This window comes from Cololabis saira, chromosome 3 (assembly GCF_033807715.1).
Source record: "Cololabis saira isolate AMF1-May2022 chromosome 3, fColSai1.1, whole genome shotgun sequence".
Lineage (NCBI taxonomy): Eukaryota > Metazoa > Chordata > Actinopteri > Beloniformes > Belonidae > Cololabis > Cololabis saira.
Window position 1 is genome coordinate 23903804 of NC_084589.1, and position 15853 is coordinate 23919656.

At 39.2% G+C, this 15853-nt stretch overlaps 2 protein-coding genes across 7 annotated transcripts in view; both read right to left on the reverse strand.

Annotated features, from left to right (window-relative positions):
- Positions 1-761: 761 nt before the first annotated feature.
- On the reverse strand, positions 762-6679 carry rbm24b (RNA binding motif protein 24b). 2 transcript variants are annotated; one of them, XM_061716697.1, is made up of 4 exons: positions 6329-6679; positions 5650-5773; positions 5346-5400; positions 762-2609 (listed from the first exon to the last, which is right to left on the reverse strand). In XM_061716697.1, the coding sequence occupies exons 1-4, from the start codon at positions 6497-6499 to the stop codon at positions 2183-2185; spliced, it is 777 nt and encodes a 258-aa protein (XP_061572681.1). In that variant the 5' UTR covers positions 6500-6679; the 3' UTR covers positions 762-2182. The 2 variants fall into 2 exon arrangements, with proteins under 2 accessions (XP_061572681.1, XP_061572680.1); XM_061716696.1 differs by having other exon boundaries at positions 762-2543; positions 6329-6676.
- A 3214-nt stretch (positions 6680-9893) lies between these two features.
- The window catches only part of kif13a (kinesin family member 13A), a 48414-nt gene continuing 42454 nt past the window's right edge, over positions 9894-15853 (reverse strand). For all 5 annotated transcript variants that reach the window (XM_061716692.1, XM_061716695.1, XM_061716693.1 and 2 more), the window contains one exon: positions 9894-11780. In XM_061716692.1, coding sequence (XP_061572676.1) covers positions 11647-11780 — 134 coding nt within the window. In that variant the 3' untranslated portion in view covers positions 9894-11646. The remainder of the gene's footprint in view (positions 11781-15853) is intronic.

Genomic DNA, 15853 nt, shown 5'->3' on the forward strand with positions numbered 1-15853 from the left:
TCACACAAATTAACCAGCAGGTGTCAGAAGAAGGCTTCTTCTACCATGTCAGTTTAGTCCGGCCATCAATCTGGCGCAGGTTTTACGCCGGATGGCCTTCCTGACCCAAATCTGCAAGCACGCGGAGAGGAGACTGAGTTACACAGCATTTATGGGTCAATATATTTCTCTAAAGTATTTTATTTTTTTTTGTTCCAGCAGTCAGTGCAAGTTTCTCTACACAGAAACTCCACTGGTGGTTTGTTGAAGGACTGGAAACAGGTGAACAACTCAAGGAATAGACAACAAGTTGCCTGTCAAATCAGTCCAGCCTTGCAGCTGCTTAAGTCCGTTCAGACTGGAGAAAAACACGTACCTCAGTTTAATGCTAGTGACCAGTACTCACATATCCAGATGAATTAAATAGGACAGCCTTGGAAAGCATTAAGAAGTTTATGGGAATCCAACGTGTGGAGCAGTTGGAAATTTAGCAACCCATAATTAGTATCTCATCTCTGCTGGCATGCTGGATGCACCATTTGGCTTCCTGTCCGTTTGTAATTCATGCCATAATATTTTTTTTATTGGTTAGACACGTCGCATAACTTTCACACTGTAGTGGAATATACAGAACACCAAAGGCACCAGAAAGTTTAAACTGTGGATTAATTTGCCGTCTGCTTCTTTGTTGGCATTTTTTGACCATGGCGGCGACCATCATGTGATATTAATTCATCAAACCCCTTCAATGCTGAGGACATTACAGAGCACACATGAACAGAAAAGGTAGATTTCAGTTTATTTCCCAAATTACATATTTGGAATCATGCATTACAAGGCAAAACATGTGATGCCCTTTGAAAATGTGTATGTCAAAAGACAAGAAATGTGAGAAATTTTTAAAGTTAGCAGTTCACGTCAGCAGTCTTATCAAACTGGTCAAGTATAAAAAGCAACATTTAAGAGTTACGAACCTTAGAGACAACATTAAAATAACAAAAAACAAAACAGAAAAGGCCTTGAACTTCTTGCTACGTTTCCACTCATTTGTTCTTTGTACAGACAGCAGTGCTTTGTTAAGCCAAGTTTACCTAACCATCATACGCTCTTCATCATGACAAATGCAGCAGCACATGTGGGCATGTTCTACAACAGCCTTCATACTTGCATGTCAAAACAAACACAAGGTTTTATTGCTGTAAGATTCCAGAATAAATACATAAATAGTATAATTTAAAAAGGCACACTATGAAACATTTTATCAAAAATGAAAGATTCACATTCAGCAGTGCTTCTTCCCTTTTGCGCTACTTACTTGAGGTGTTGTGAAAAGGTGAAGAAAAGATGAGCGCTTTTACCAGCTTCAGCTGTCATTTTTCATATGTACCATCAAAGAAAATATGTTTTACAGGGAACAACATCAGGGTAACTAAACTGTAACAGTCCAAAGAAAACACTGACTCCCCGTCTTCCTGTGTGCATAGCTTCACCAAACACAATGATGGTCCAAAACTATTAGATACTGAAAACTGGACGATGAAGTGGTCCATGGCTCTCATGTATGTTGCATGTGGTGTTGTTGGTTTTCAGAGTGTAGTGAAGGAAACCTGATCATAAGACATAAATGCACTTGGGATTTTCATACAAATTTCCACTGCAGTATACATAAAATATTTAGCAATGGCTTACATGAGGTCCAGTCCAGCCTAGTTCTGTGAACATGAAATATTTTAATGTTGAATAAATATTAAATATTTGTGTGCGCGTGTGTATAAACATGTATGCATGTATGTGTGTGTATGTGTATATATATATATATATATATATATACACATACATATATATACACACATACATACACACACACCATATATATAAACACATACATATACACACATATATATATATATATATATACATATGCATAGATATACACACATATCTATATATATATATATATATATATATATATATATATATAAAAAATGTGTATTCAATACTGATCTCACTTAAATAAAATAAACAGAAATTCCTCATCTGTCTCCATATTTTCTTCAGGCTCCCTGGAAGAAGGTCTGGTAAATGAAAACATGAGAGTGACTGTCTTTACCGTCTGTCACTCCTCGTTTCATCTTCCTCACAGGTGGAGGAGAGCCCCCCCCCCCATTTTTTTTCCTGCTATAAAAAGTAATCTTCATAATCTTTACTGCATACGATCTGTCTGAAGCTGCTGGGGCTGGTACTGGCTGAATGCCGCCGCAGCAGCAGCAGCTCCTGGGGTAGCAGCAGTGGCGAGAGGCTGCTGGACAGCGTATCCATACCCTGCTGTAGTCATGTAGCTCGTCGGTGCTGGTGAGGCCGCATACGGATACTGCTCATAAGCGGCGGCAGCGGCAGCAGTGGCGGCAGCAGCAGAGTACTGCGCATACGCTGCTCCAGTATAGTCAAGGTATGGGGAGGTTGCAGCAGCAGCAGCTGTTGCTGTAGCAGCAGAAGGTTGAACATGAGGGATCACCACGCTGGGTTGGACAAACGCTTGAGGGTAGACGTAGTGGGCGGGAATCCTGTAGGATAGAAACAGGCACATGTTCAGGACGAAGCTGTGATCATTTATTGTTCCTGTGCTGAAGCTTAACTCTGGAAAAAGCAGTTGCCAAATATGTCAATCCAGTCCTCAGAGCACAGCAAATCCATTCATTAATAACTGAAACCCTAACCCTAGAAGTAAAAAGTTAAAAAGCAGCAAAAACCACAAAAGAACACAAGTGCAGCTTTTAATTTCAAACAGCACCTGAATATGAAACAGTAGGGCATTAAAAAAAGAAGACACGGCCAAGCTCTGCACCACTGAAAACCACTTAAAACCATATTTGACAAAATGCGAGCTTATCACAAAACACCACATCAAATGAGTAAAAGAAGTGGACATTATTCCGTCCATGTACTGCCACACCAATACCACACATACAGGCATGCCCACACATGTTAATAGATCCTTTAACACAAACAAATAAGGTAAATGCATCGGCTGTCTGTCTTAAATGAGCAGCCAAGATGCCATATATTACAATGCTGCCTAGAGCTTCTAAATTAATTGTGGTGTTTTATCAAGTGGCAGCTTAATTGAATAAAAGGTTCTGCAGAGGCCCTGGTTTGTTAATATCTCTTAAAAAAACAACAAAAAAACCCAATACTGATTCAACTATTATCCTGGAAGAATTGTATAAGTGTGAGAGATTATCTCTGAAGAGCAGCACATCAGGATATAAACAGATAAATACAAACCTTTGTATCTAGGCAAACTTGTCCCCACTTCAAACTTGTGTTGAAGTCACCCTCAGTAAATATACAGAGGAGCAGGTGTGAAGTATATCTGTCCACTGACTAGCGCTACCCTCCCCCTCTTACAGACATACACCCCCACACCAAAATACACAGGCCAACTTGACTGACAGGGGAGGCTGGGAGCATGCTATTTTTGCTCCCTTGTCATCTCCAAAGGACAAGCTGATCTCCTTCAGCAGCACACCGCCGTGTTTGTCAGCTGCCGTGACTGCCTGTGCTGCAATGCTGTTTTAGTGACTTTCCTCAAATATTTTCGGTACCCCCCCCTCGCCAACATCGCACTGAAGATGTCTTAACCATTTAAAAAGAAGGATAAGTCTTGTACAGTATTATAGCTGCAAACCAAATACCAATCAAGGTCAATTGCAATGGTAATTTTCAACTTGATGTGCTGAAATCGGATCTAGTGGTTTCCTTTTCTTGTCACACAAGTCCTTTTTTTTCTTTTTAAAATGTTTATTACGATGAGTTTAAAATTGAAAAGGGTCCTTGTTTTTAAATATGACTTTTGAAAGCAAGGGGTGAACATTTTGTCGTCCGGCAAGTTGAAAGCTAAATAAAGGTGCTTTGTAAATCAGCAGGACACATGGGTAATCCCCTGCACATAACCAAAAGCCTTCACTGGTGCATGGCTCGGCCCACCTGTTGTCCACAGCCGAGCGGCCTCTTCTGTGCCATACATTATTAACAGCGCTGCTGAGTGACTCCTATTTTCCATCTGAATTTGAGAGGCTGTGCAGATCACTGTAGCCAACAGCTGCCGTCTCAGAGAGCTGCTAAGAACTCTGTTGGCAACCTGCATCCCGGGGCCGTTTGAGTCTGTCCGTGTATTAAAAAAAAAAAAAAATCCATCTTTTAAATCAATTTTAAAGATAATCAAGAAGATCATAGATTACATGTTAAGTTACCTTAATATCTAAAAATAGTTTCTCATAGCTTTATTTAGGCATGTTCAGTTGACTTTCTTCAGTAAAGTGTAGTTTTCTTACAACTAAACAAACACGTGTGCTTTTTTTGGCAGTGAGATGCTTATGTCTTTGTTACGGTTACTCTTAAACAACAGTTGCTGGTGTGACAGGAAAAATTAAAATAAATTTGGTTTATTGGAAAGAAAAAACTGCTCAGTATCATGTGCCCATGGATTTAAGCTACAAATTAAAGCAACAGGTTAATAAAAATAAATTAAATAAAAACCAACAACACAGCATCATGGGTAAGAAAACAGAAACATAACTCCCACATGCAAGATAGTCTTTGTTTTGTTGCAGGGGATTGATATTGAAATGAACACTGTGAGCGATCATCAGGCCCCCTTTTGACAACAAAACACTTCATGTTAACTAGAAACTGGGAAACAAAATATGGATGAATCACAGGCTAAAGCACAGTCATTACAAGGGAAAATAAATTGACACTCCATTGCAAAGTTATACCTCCCTATCAAAACTGATAGTCTGCACAAAAAAACAACCTCCTGCACACCCCACTCCCCCCACTGCAAGTAGAAATAGGCACACAGTTAAGCTGAACACCACATCATACTGAAAACAAGGCACACACCAATCTATGTACTATAGAAAACTGAAAAAAAAAACAACAAAAGACTTCCATGCATCTAGTCACCATTTCAGTTCGTTTGTGTATGTCACAGTATACAGGTAACACTTTAGTGCTCTGCCCAATGCAGACCCAGCTATTCCTCAAATCATCATGTCCCTTCATCAGCTATTTTAACCGTTACCGACCCTGTCAGATCAGAAAGAGATAGACAGCGTGAAGTCAAGTCCTGGTTTGGCTGAGGACAAATGCGCACTTCCTTCACAGTCAACCCTCAAGCAGAGGAGCACACATAAACACTCACATGTCCTCATTCAGGGTGAAATGGGCGGAGGCAATAATAAATGCATGTTTAAAACAGATTATATATGATCGTTTAAAAAAAAAAAAAGAAAGAAAGAAACTGCTTTTGCATTTTATACAGACAAATTTTGTAAAAACAGAAATTTTATAGCTCAACTCACCCATACGGTCTTTGAATGAATGCCGGATGGATCTGAGGCACACCAAATGCAAACCCTGGGAAAAAACAAAAAGAAAAAAGAAGCAACAGTTGAAACTTCCATCTCAAGTATTGATGCTTTAAAACAAAGCACAATCCATATATTTACGAGTCATACTCCAAATATCAAGATAGAAAGCTTTTTACTTGGAAAAAAAGTTGTTTGATTTGCTTGTATTTCCCACTTTTTCTGTAACTGTGTCAGTGAGGGCAAGCATGGTGGTATTTTACGACCTGAACCTCAGATCTAGGGTCCAGTCCCTCACCTGGTTGAATGACTCGGGGTTTGGCCCCCAGGTAGGCCAGGTTCACGTTGGCTTTCCTTCCATCTATTATGGGGTTTGGGTCCTTGCAGGCTCGGTCAGCCGAGGCCCGGTCTGCCATGGTCACCTACAGAGAACAATCAGAATCAGAATCAGAATCAGCTTTATTGGCCAGGTTCGAACATTGTCCAACAAGGAATTTGACTGCGGTAGTTTCGCTCTCTATGGTATAAGGTGAACAAAAAACAATGAAAAATAGACAAACAGACAAATAGACAAATGTGGAATTTCTATGTACAAAAATTATAAACATTTTAAGGTGCAGCAGCAATTATGCAAAAATACAAGATAAAAAACACACAACACACTTCAATTCCCCTCAATTTTTGCTGGACACTTTGACCACATTTCACACGAAAAAAATAAAAAACTAAAAATAAAACCATATCCTGTGTAACAATAATAAATTACTTAAACATTTTTGTGTGAGAACTTTTTTTTCTTTTTCCCAGGAGTGAGTCTTTCCTGCCAAAGCCACACTTTCTTTCTGTACCTGCCTGTTACAGCAGGAAACAGCAGTCATGCTCTCACTGGTGACTCTGCTCAGTTGAGCCATGACACTGCATGTGCGCTATCAGCCTCCAAAACCCGTCTGAACTTAAACAAACAACTTGTTACTTACAAATCCATAACCTCTGGACTTCCCCGTCTGCCGATCAGTGATAACAACAGCCTCCTCGATGTCCCCAAACACCTCGAAGTACTTTCTCAGACTGGAGTCCGTAGTGTGATAAGGAAGGCCTCCCACGAAGATCTTGGTGAAGGTGGTGTCTTTCTGTGCGGCGTGCATCATTTGAGAACACGTTTCAAAGTTTTTAAAGGTCGATTAAAAAGCAGAGACGGCAGCGTTCAGCTTGGCGGTGGCAACGGACACGAAACCCGCGGCTGGTGTGACGGACGGACGGAGTTGTGAAGGAGGAGGAGGAGGAAGAGGAGGACACCTGTTAGTTTGTTGTGAAGGGCTCCCAGTTGTCAGCGTGCGACACAGACACTGAAGGCTGATTTATGGTTCCGCGTTACACCGACGCAGAGCTTACGGCGTAGGTACGCACGTACCCTACGGCGTAGGGTCTGCGTCGGTGTAACGCGGAACCATAAATCATGCTTTAACCCCACCCAGATCCAGAGCAGATCCAGCGACCCTTGAAAAAAAACGGAATCGTCCCGTGTTTATAAACTAAAGTACGAGTCCCATATTGAGCTGAAGGGACGCACTTTGTCCCGAATTACTGTAAAGAGTAAAAAAATATTCATAAAATGCCAATGGAAAATGGCATTGAGCTGTTGCGTCCAAAAGTTTTTTTTGTGTGTGTTTTAATACAACTGTAGGCCTAGTCTACAGTCATGGCCTTTGAAGCACAAATATGTTTACAAGTTTTCTACAGACTTTCTGTTTGCACTTTTGTTATTGCACTAAAAATGTGCACTATTAGGCTACAAAATGGATGTTCTTTCTATTGTTTATATGAATTTATACAATTTTAAGTTAAGCAGGACAGGTTTCTGTTAAGAAAGATTGAATTGAATTGAATTTTCTTTATTTATATTTATTCCTTTTCTTTTGCCGAAAAGGTGTAGGCTATGGCTGAAGCTGTAGCTTATAGTGCCTACCCTTTTTATCTTGTGATCAGCTTAAATATGAAACATTAGCATTACTCTGTGGAAACAAACAATGCATAAAGAAGACAAAAATAAATAATAAGACAAAATATAAAATTGACGTTTCACATTCTAGAATGTTTTGGATAATATACTTTATAATTATAGTGTTTTATATTTATTTACAATATTTTCTTTAAACATTTTCTTAAACTTGAAGATAGAACTGCACATTTTTAGGTCGTTGTCACAACTATTCCACATTTCTCTTGCCTTAATTGATGTACATCTCTTTTTAATATTAGTTCTTGCTGTAGTCATCTCAAACATGAGTTTCCCCCTCAGGTCATAGCGGGTTTCTTTTATTTGGAACAGGTCCTGAATGCAGTTTGGAAGCAGTAAGATACTTATTTTATTCAGTTCATTTTGTTATTTTGTATTAAAGTGAATTGCTGGATAATAATTTGTTTTCCATGTGTTCATGGCATTCAAAAATATGCATCTAATTGAATTCAGGTTCGAGTCAAATAGTTCTCCAACATCTCAAAAAATCGTTTCACTCACAAAAAAGGGCCAGGAAGGTTGAAGGCAATCGATGAGGTGTCCCTTATTTGTTTTTGAGGGAGTTGGCAACCCTAGTTGGGACACTGACTCTTTGTACTTCAAAAGCATCTCACAAAGTTTTTCAAAAGCTGTCTTCATCAATTCTGTTATGCAACTACACTTATTCAGGAATACATCTACACAAGTTTAACTCCATTTCATGGGGTGAGAGGCTAAATGTTTCACTTTACAGGGAGCGAGTACGAATTTAGCCGAGTCATCCCTGCTGACATTAAAGTAGACACATCATGCCCTTGACAGTTTCCTGAATTCTTGATGAAACATTCTTTGTTCACAAATACCACAGGTATACAATTCAAAAGAACAATTTTCAACCATGTTTAGGGCTTTGTTAATATTAGTAAGTTTTAGTGGGTGGACACCCATTTTACCCCACACTGCTGCTGGGTTTATCTGTTGACACTGGTGGTAGAGCTTTGTCCTACCCACTTCCAGGTACAGCAAATGCAGCATGATATGAGGTCGTTTATAAAAGGGGGAAGGCTGAATAATTCTGGTCTGTGATGTCACAGGTCCCTGGAAAGCTGAACTACTCACGCTTTCAGACTTTGGGGACCGAACCCCCAAAAAGTGTTTGTGTTATTCCAGTGTTTTTGAAGAGGTGGAGACTTCAGACACCCCAATAAATATATTCAAGCACACAGACACACACACATATACATCAACATTTATAAATATACAGATACAGTCAATATTTGAAGTGGACCAAAAACGCACATTATGCATGAATTTCTTATCCGTTCTTGTCTTAGGACAACTTTGATTAAATATATTGATCCATCTCACATGTTTGCTACTGACTGTTATTACTATTTTGAGTCACTATAAACTATAAATTCATAAATTGAAATCTCCTACACTGGCATTTATTTTTCAATGACCAAAATTTGAAAGAAAATAATTAAATCAAATGGAAATGTTTAAGTACATATATACAGTATATATGAAGCAGTAACTATTTGATGCCAGAAAGGTTTCTGATGCCACCAAATCAAAGGCTTCTACCCCTATATTTCAGCCCTGCAGTTTACCGTCTGTTTTCTCTAGGAGACACAGAATATGCAAACAAACACGCTCTGTATTGGAAGAAACTTCACTGCTGACATTTTATCAGAGAATGAACCTCATTCCAGAGCATATCATTGTTTGCCAAAGGGACTCATGACAAAGTACATTTCAATGTTAAACACAAACCATTATAGTATGTTATATATATCACTGGCCAAATCTATAGTTGTTTTTTTAGGTTTTTTTTTAAGCAAGCATGCATGAGCACACAACAATTTGTAACCAAATCCCCAAAAGTTATATATTAGGAAAATGTGCTATAGTGTGGCTGTTTCCTGTCAATGGATATCAGAGTTATGTCTAAGACACTCCACCCCAATATAAAATAAAAACTACTGTAAAACCACAAAGCACATCAGCCATGTTGCTTCTATATTACAGTTCCACACTTTTATAACAGCCAAGGGACAAAAGTATCCCAGTAGGACATGTAATCTTTGTTTAACAACACAAATTTTGTCAGAAAATCCAGCACTTAGGTTCATGGATATTTAAGCGAATTGGATTAGACTGCATTTCAGGTAAATACAATTTGAAGATGTCCCAGCGTAAGAAGGCTAAAGTTTATTTTAAGGCATCACAAAGGAACTTTTGCATTTTTATTTTGGGTTCCTTTATAGCTGTGGACATTAAGTCACCTTTAGAGCACCGTTTTATATATACCTTCATACAGTTTCATCATCGTTTTCTTTTCCATCATTACTTTCTTGAGTCTGTCTGCCACCTCTGCCATTATGTCCACTGTGGCTCTATGCAGTTTAGTGAGTTTTTACTGAGACTGGAATGCAAAGTTAATGCAAAGTAGTTTTTGCCAATTGAGAGTAAGCAAATATTTCTCCCAATAAAGTTGAAAACATTTTAATGCATAAAAAATAAATCTCTTTATGTGCCTCTTTAAAATGTACACCATTATAGAAATTACAGACACCTTTTTTAAATATGAAATACTGCTGTCAAAAGGCCATTCATTGGGTTTTTATTTGCACTGGAAATTCTTTTAATTCATCAGTTAAAAGTCTCAAATAGCATCTTTTTTTCTCCATTGCTGTTGAAGCCCAAAAATGGTTACAGTGCTTTCAGAAAAACTAAAACTTATATAATAAAATTACTAATTTACTCTACTTCAGCCCAAACAGACAGGTGAAATGAAGAGTCAAACACACACACGCAGATTGTAAATGTTCTATTCTAGAACATTTTGTATCAATTAAAACAGGTACATTATAAATACAATTCTGTACATTATAATAGTGTAAATACTATGTTCAAATACATTTCTATTTACAACTCCTCGTTAGGGAGAGCAGCTTCTCTTCTTTAAAGTAAGGTCTTGGGTTTCTTTCGTTTACTTGATATTACAGCTTAAATGTTTAACCATTTCTAGTCAGTTCCACAGTTCACCACTTCCATAAAAATAAAGTTCCTAGGACAAGTCAGATCTTGATCTAAACTGGTTTTGCATCATTTTCTTTAAACCCAATACTGTCAGGTATTCATCCAGTCCTCCATGTGAAAAAATATGCATCGAGTACCTTTCAAATTGCGGTTACACACTTTTCAGTTGTCAACATGAATACAGATTTACAGTTAAAAAAAAGTATTCAAATCATTAAGTCAGCAAGGCAGGATGGCGTTACTGAATACATCCGAGCCTCACGATACACGGACAGGTCTCAGGTCCAAGCATTTTATTTTTGTTTGTAGCATTGTGAACTTGTTACCGAGTAATCTGAGGTTTATGTGCCTCTCTTTATGAAAACAGGCCAATGAGGAATCAGCATATCCAAGCTTCAGACAACGCTGAGCTGTTTCGTTCAGTGGCTCTGAATGACATCACGCAGTTCTTCAGTTACAACTATTTCCTCTGTCCAATACGGAAGACGGTCTATGAACTCTCCAAGAATCCTTTCCAGTGCAAGCTTTCAAACAGCAACAGTCTGATGCTGGATGGGGATTATTTCCTCCACAGTGTTACAGTACATCAACAGGATAATTTACGACTGCAAACGCTGAAAGCAGCTCTCAGGTTTTGCAGATTTTGTCCTACGATCAGGGTATGTGGCATTAGTTCTTGAGATATGGCACTAAGCTTTTCTCGGACATGTTGATTTATAGTGAATACCTCCATATGCGCACATTATAAAAATAACATTATTCATAACAGCAGATATGGAACCATAGTTCTTTGGTTAGCCCTGACTTATCATATTGATGTAAATATCAATGTTTATTAACAGTAGTACATTCTTAATCTTCAAATTTCAGATCACTCCATTATGAGCCTCAGATATGGGGTTGCATTGTAATACAAAAATATGATATATAACGCACCGAACCAATGTAAGAAAGTGTATGTTGGTAATATTCTGTTCCCTGTTAAAAGTTAAGCCCTCTATAAAAATATGACCGTATACAAAACTCAGATATCGGTATGTGCATAGTGATTTTTTTTTCTCTCTCAGTGAACAGTAACTACAAAATACCTTCATTAAATGCACAGGTAAGATATGTTTCAGCAAAGCATCCACTTTAACAGAATACATTAGCTCAGAGTTTGCGAGGTGGACAGCCAGGCTCCAGGTCCAAACCAGGGTCAGAGGACCGCTCTGGGTCTCTGCTATTCCTCAGAATACCAGCCCGTCTTTAGTCCTATCTGATCAGAGTCTGGGGATCCGTCTCCATGGAGGGAGGCCCTCGGCCGAGTCGAGATGGCTTCACAAACACACCGTGGCCGGGCGGACAGCGGAAGTACACTCTTCCCTGCACAGTCCCATTGTGTTTACCTAAAGGAGGGTTAAGCATAACTGATTAAGGACTCCTTCATAAACTGTTGCTATATTTCTTGCATTTACCCACCAATATACATGCAGAACAAAACAATTTCCATTTGTAAGTATTGTATATTAGTCACTCTACCGCTCAGCAAATGTATCTGTTTTTAAATCACATGGTTTACTGTTCAATTCTATGTGGAATCAATGAAAGAAATAAAAATATTTGTATAAAACACAACTGTACTTCCAAAATAGATGGGAAACTGTTTAAAACGTCAATGAATAAAGAATACAATGATCTGTAAATCACATACACCTATAGTTTGTTCCCAATAGAACATATCAATTGTTATAACAGATATTTTGCCATTTCATTAAAGTATATTGGGTCATTTTGAATTTGATGGTCGCAACACATTTCAAAAAAAGTTGTAACGGGGCAACAAAACGGCTGGAAATCAACTGGCACAATGAATAAACTGGCAACAGATCAGTAGCAGGACTCGGTATAAAAGGAGCATTTCAGAGAAGCAGAGACTCAGATATAAAAATGGGTAGAGGTTCATCAATCTGTGACAAACCATAACAAAAATGTGTTGAACAATTTCAGGATGTAAAACTGAGAAGAATCCCACCATCTACAGCGTCTAATATCAAAAGAATCTGTAGGAAGTTCTGTGTGCATGGGGCAAGGCTGAAGGTCAAAAACTGGATGCTTGTGAGCTTCAGGCCCTCAGGCTGCGCTGCATTTAAAACAAGCATGGTTCTCTACTGGAAATCACTGCATGTGCTCAGAAACACTTGCAGAGATCAAGATCTGTGAACACAGTTCACCTTGAACCCTACAAATGCAGCGTACAGCTCCATCATGCAAAGAAGCAACCATATTAACACGATCCAGAAAAGCCGCCGCCCTCTGTGAGCCAAAGCTCACTTAAAAAGGTCTGAGGCAAAACTGGAAAGCTTTTCTGTAGTCAGTTGTATCAAAATTAAACTTCTACTTGGAAACCATAAACACTGTGTCCCGTGGACTATGGAGGAGAGGGACCATCCAGCTGTTTATCCGCTTTCATTTGAAAAGCCTGCATCTCTGATGGTATGGGGTTTTATTAGTACCTATAGTGACTGCGTTTACATGCACTCAATAACCCTTTTAAAACCCGAATATTGGCAATAAACCGAATTTGCACGTCCATGTAAACACCAATAAGCTCTTTGAATAACCCGAATTTGCTTATATTCCGGTTTTTAAAAACCCGAATATGACCCCTGGGTTACTCCTTTTAAAACCTGAATATTCGGTCATGTAAACGCCAAACGGGATATCCCAATCAAACAGAACATGAATTTGTTTTCTGCGCATGCTCTGTTCGCAAGGAATTTTGGTCTTTTGAGTCCAGGACGTTCTTATAAACATGGAGAAACACAAGACCATGCCACACTTTTGGAGTGAGGAGGAGACTAATCACTTCATAAATGTAATGAAGGATATGAACATTTTGGCATTTGTGGACGGTAGAAAGTACGGGGATAGCGAGATTTACAAGAAGGTGAGCGAAAAGTTGCGCGAAGCAGCATTTGTTTTGAATTTGGATACAGGAAGAGGAAGCGGAAATGACACTAATTGCGTCATCACGTTCTCTGCGCGTCGCTGTTTTGATCGGGATATCCCGAATGATTAATTACCATGTAAACAGGGATAACCCTGTTTGCTCACGCATGTAAACGGAATATTCCCAATGTTTCAGTAACCGGAATATTAGCAAACACCCGAATTTTGACTGCATGTAAACGTAGTCAGTGTGGGCGGCTTACACATCTTCACAGGCAACAATGCTACAAAAAATACATAGAGCAACATATACTCCCATCAAGACAATGTCTCTTTCAGGGAAGACCTTGCACATTTCAGCAAGACGATGTTAAACCACATACTGTATCCATCACAGTAAAACGGCTGTGTAGGCATCTTGGTGCTGAACCGGCCTGCCTGTGGTCCAGGCCATTCACCAATAGGAAACATTTGGAGCATCATGAAACCAAAAATTTGCTAATGAAGGCCCAGGACTATTGAGCATGTAGAACTACTTCCAAGACGTTTACAGACAGTTGTTAAAAGAAGAGAGCATGCTACACAATGGTAAACATCCCCAGTCCCAACCTTTTGGAGATGTTGCTGCCATCAAATTCAATGCAATCAAATACATTTTTCAAATTACATTCAGTGAGCTGAAAAATTTCTCAGATTCAGACATTAACATGGTTTAGATCTAACAGAGAAACATTAAAAGTAGAGTCTTAAAAAACACATTTCAGTTCATTTCAGTTGGCTTTGTTGTGCAACAGGTGTGAAGTGACAGAAGAAGTAAACGGATCATCATACAGGCAACCTGAGAACCGCAAAACATCACGCAAGGGGGGAACAGGGGGTAACCCGACCTGGGCATGTCCACGTCTCATATCAAAAATTAAAGAGAAGAAAAAGAGTGGAAGAGGAGTTTAGCGTTCTACATATGGCTTACAGACAATCAAGGAGAGAATTAGAGTACATGTTACAGTGAAAAGGATTTTATATACTTCTTTGAAGAACATAATAGTAGGTGGGTTTGTTGCAGCTGCAGGGCGGAGGTTGAAAGACTTGGAAGATTGTGATGAAGTAAAGCCTAACCACATACAAAAGGTAATAGCCTTGGTCCCTGAGTATTCTTAGATTGTCAGCTGGCAATTGACAAACAGTCATCAAATACACAAATACGTCAGTAATGTCAACCCCAGGAAACCAACTGAGACTTTTTTTGAAACATCTATTTCATCGAGATCTTTTGTCCTCCTGCTGATTTCACTCATGACCCTGCACCTCCTTTGGTCAGAACATATTCACGACAATCTTCACACCTCTGCTCTACAGCTGCAACAAAATCTGTGTCCTCTTATTTTACTCCAACCAGTATATAAATCCTTTCGGTAAAAGATTTTCTCCAACTCTGTCCTTAAATGTCTGAGAGCCATGTTGATTGGAAAACTCTTTTTCTTCTCCTCTTTAAATTTTTGATGTGAGGTGGAAATGCCAAGGTCCACTAATGCCTTGTGCCGCTCTCTCGTGATGTTTTGTGATTCTTGGGTCGCCTGTATTCAAGAAATATTATGTTTGAGATGTTGGAGAATCTGCATGATGGTGCTGGTGCTGATTTAAAACAAGATTTTTTTTTCCCCATCATGTTTTGATTGTAAAAGGTACTCCCAATTAAAAAATATGTTATTAGTTTTAATAATTAGTAGTTATTGTATCTGTAGGATTATTTTTTTTTTTTTCTCGTTTTTCTCCCGACGAAATTAGGGCCTTTTTGCCCCCCTGAACGTGCCCCAAGTCACCAAATTTTGCACGCAAGCCAGGCCTGGTGAAAAATTTGATATTTAATGGTTTGCATTAATGGGCGCGGCCTAATGGCTCAACAGCGCCCTCTATAAAACTTTGTGCCTCAAGCCCCACGATACGGTTTGACGTACATGCACGAAAATCGGTACACACCTGTATCATGTCGCAACTTAAAGAAAAGTCTCTTGGCGCCATGGCCGAAACCGAACAGGAAGTCGGCTATTTTGAATTAATCGTGTAATTTTGGTGCAATTTATGCCATTTCTTCGGGCGCTTCTTCGCCCGAACCGTAACGTGCACCCAGGTGTGTTATACAACAAAATGTGCGTCTCGATCCTGCGACGATGCGCATTACTTTCCTCTTTCAAAAGCGTTACCGTGGCGACGATAGATGCCAAAAAGCGCTCCCCACTTCATCTGATTGGTTCAAATTTGATAGTTCCTACTTTCTGCCATAACTTTTGAATGGTTTGACATAAAGACTCGTGGGTGGTGTCATCGGACTCGGTTTTGAGTCCTTGAAGATAATTGCTGCAAATTAGCCCCGCCCCTTCTTCTGATTGGTCGATATTTGATAGTCCCTTTTCTCTACCATAACCTTTGAACGGGTTGTGATAAAGACATGTGGGTGGTGTGATCGGACTCGGTATTGAGTACTTGACCTTCATTGGCATGAATTAGCCCCGCCCCTTCTTCTGATTGATCG

Excerpts from the sequence above, each read along its gene's own strand:
- rbm24b (XM_061716697.1), bottom strand. The coding sequence starts at position 6,499 with ATGATGCACGCCGCACAGAAAGACACCACCTTCACCAAGATCTTCGTG. Across the intron at positions 5,774-6,328 it reads AGTCCAGAGGTTATGGATTT|GTGACCATGGCAGACCGGGC; the intron begins GTAAGTAACAAG and ends TGTTCTCTGTAG. Across the intron at positions 5,401-5,649 it reads ACCCCGAGTCATTCAACCAG|GGTTTGCATTTGGTGTGCCT; the intron begins GTGAGGGACTGG and ends GTTTTTTCCCAG.